Source organism: Cryptomeria japonica, chromosome 7, assembly GCF_030272615.1.
Source record: "Cryptomeria japonica chromosome 7, Sugi_1.0, whole genome shotgun sequence".
NCBI lineage: Eukaryota > Viridiplantae > Streptophyta > Pinopsida > Cupressales > Cupressaceae > Cryptomeria > Cryptomeria japonica.
This window is the reverse complement of record NC_081411.1, coordinates 41,950,070-41,952,531: the sequence shown is the minus strand read 5'-3', so window position 1 is coordinate 41,952,531 and position 2,462 is coordinate 41,950,070. Positions and strand designations below refer to the sequence as shown.

Sequence of the window (2,462 nt, the reverse complement as noted above, 5' to 3'; positions counted from 1 at the left end):
TACAGCGATTTGGACATCACCGTTGAATCTAGGAGGCTGTTTCCATAAATTTCAACTATAAAGTCGACCTATTTTGGTGAGAAATTTTTTTTCCCCATTTTGGCTATTATCCTACGGATTTTGAAAAAAAATTTCAAAAAAATTCTTTTTCGAAAAAATAAAAATAAAAAAATTCGAAAGGGCAATCAAAATTTTCGAAAAAAAAAAAAAAAAAATCAAAAATTTTTTTTGGTTGTTTTAGGGGTCCGCAGACCCCCCCGTACTCGGCAGTACCCTACGCATGTTGCAGGTGTTGCAGGCCGTGTACCTACGCTGATGCGTACCTCCTGCCGATGTGTACCCGCTGCTACCGCTATGTACCTCCCACGCCGCCGCCGCCGTGCACCTCCTGCAGAGCCTAGGTCTCCTGCTACCGGCTACCCAGACCATCCTCCAGCCGCCTCGCTCTCTCGTCGGCCACCTCGCTCCCACCGCCGGCTTCCCTCGGCTCCCGGCCCGCCAGTCTCCGTCCCTCCGGCAGTTCCCTCCACCTCTGGTGCCTCGGCTCCCAGCCCGCCGCTGGCCAAAGCTTTCTCCGACAGCCTGCTTCCCTCCTCTCCAGCGTCCTCTAAACAGGCGGACCCGCGCCCGCCACGTGGCAGGCGGCCACTGGCCCGCGGTCAACTACCATACACTGAGTCATCTGCCACGTCATCCACCACTCAGACTGCCCAGTCAGCAGTCCGTACAGTACGAATGACCAGTCAGCAGGAAGGTGAAGTTTTCACAATGGTCATATGGCCGTCAAATTTAAGGTCGTGAATTGCTGACGTCAACGCCACATCAACAGCTTTTTGAAATTTTTTGACCCCCTCTCAATTGAGCTTTTCAGTTTTGCAATTCAACTTTGAAAGGCCATATCTTGCTCATTTTTGCTCCTTTTTTCGTTCAATTTTTTTGAAATGGGCTAAAATTTTGTGATCTTCGCAGTGGTATGGTTATTTTCTGATTTTGTTGCATAGGTTTTTTGGAATTATTGGATTCTCTCAGCTATACCTATCCAATCCTCAATTCTGCAACTTCAAAGGCCTCGTTTGAGCTCATACGACCTGCTTTTCAGGTGCCATTTTTTTTTAAAGTGCATGTTTTTTCGTCTACTTTCATAATCTATGATCAGATTTCAGAGATTTTGAGTGGAAATTGTACTTTCAGATATTGGTCTTATTTGGCCTATTAGGTACTTGTAATGTGCTTGGATCTTAGTTTAGATCTCTTGCATTATCAGTTTGAGTCTCTTTTAGCCTTATTGAGGTAGTTGTAAAATTGTAAATCAGAAGTCCACTTTGCCATTTTTTGCAAGTGGCCCATTGTATACGCACTAATTATAAAGTGCCAAATCATCACTTTTGGGGGGGTTCTTTGATTGAGTGAATTTGGGGGGCATGTAAGGCCCGCTATGTTCTCACCTTCATTGATGACTACTCCCGCTTCACTTGGGTCTACGTTCTTATTCATAAGAGTGAAGTATTTGACAGATTTCAGGACTTCAAGACTCGTGTGGAGAAGCAATCAGGGAAAGTGGTCAAGATTCTTCACACAGATAATGGAAGGGAATATGTGAACAAAAGAATTGAGGATTTTTGTACATTTGAGGGGATTGATCTTCAGCATTCTGTTGCATACACTCCACAATAGAATAGGGTTGTAGAACACAAGAATAGAACTCTCAAAGAAATGGCTAGCTGTATGATACATGCACGTTCTCTTGATCCCGCCTTTTGGGCAGAGGCTATCAGTTGTGCCACACACATCCAGAATCGAGTTCCTCACAAAGCTTTGCAAGGTATTACTCCTTTTGAAGCTTGGGCTAGTAGGAAACCGATTGTGAGACATTTCAGAGTCTTTGGGTGTCCAGCATGGGCTCGCATACCTCCGCAAAAACGCAAGGCATTGGAACCTCAGAGTCGACCTTGCATATTTGTTGGATATCCTGAGGGTGTTAAGGCATATAGATTGATGGATCCTGAGACACATGAGGTGTTCATTGAGAGGAGTGTTCACTTTGAGGAAAGCTCTCCTAGCTTAGCCTCTCTACCTCCTCCACCTTCCTCCATTGTGGATAGTGATGTTAGTGATTCAGATGATGAGACTCCTTCAACTCTGACTCATAGGGTTACACCTCCGTAGGGTCCACTTGTAGTTCAGGAGCCTTGTTCTCCACCTCCACCTTGACCTCGTTCGGCTCGACAGACACTTGAGTTTGCGGGTTCTCTTGTTGGGGATCCTTCAGATACACGGAGAACTCGATCATAGCATCAGGATCTTCCACATGCATTCATTGCTACAGCTTCCGATCCATAGACATTTAGGGAAGCATCAGGGGTTCCTGAGTGGGACCAAGCTATGGAGGAAGAGTATAGTTCCTTGATGAGGAACAACACAAGGGATTTAGTCCATCTCCCTGAGGGGAGAAAGATGGTTTG

The 2,462-nt window shown here is 45.6% G+C and overlaps 1 protein-coding gene across 1 annotated transcript; it reads left to right on the top strand.

Annotated features, from left to right (window-relative positions):
* The first annotated feature begins 354 nt into the window (after window positions 1–354).
* Window positions 355–801, top strand: LOC131856384 (vegetative cell wall protein gp1-like). Its single transcript, XM_059208154.1, has one exon. It carries the CDS (start codon window positions 355–357, stop codon window positions 799–801), a length of 447 nt encoding a protein of 148 aa, XP_059064137.1.
* Window positions 802–2,462: the final 1,661 nt, after the last annotated feature.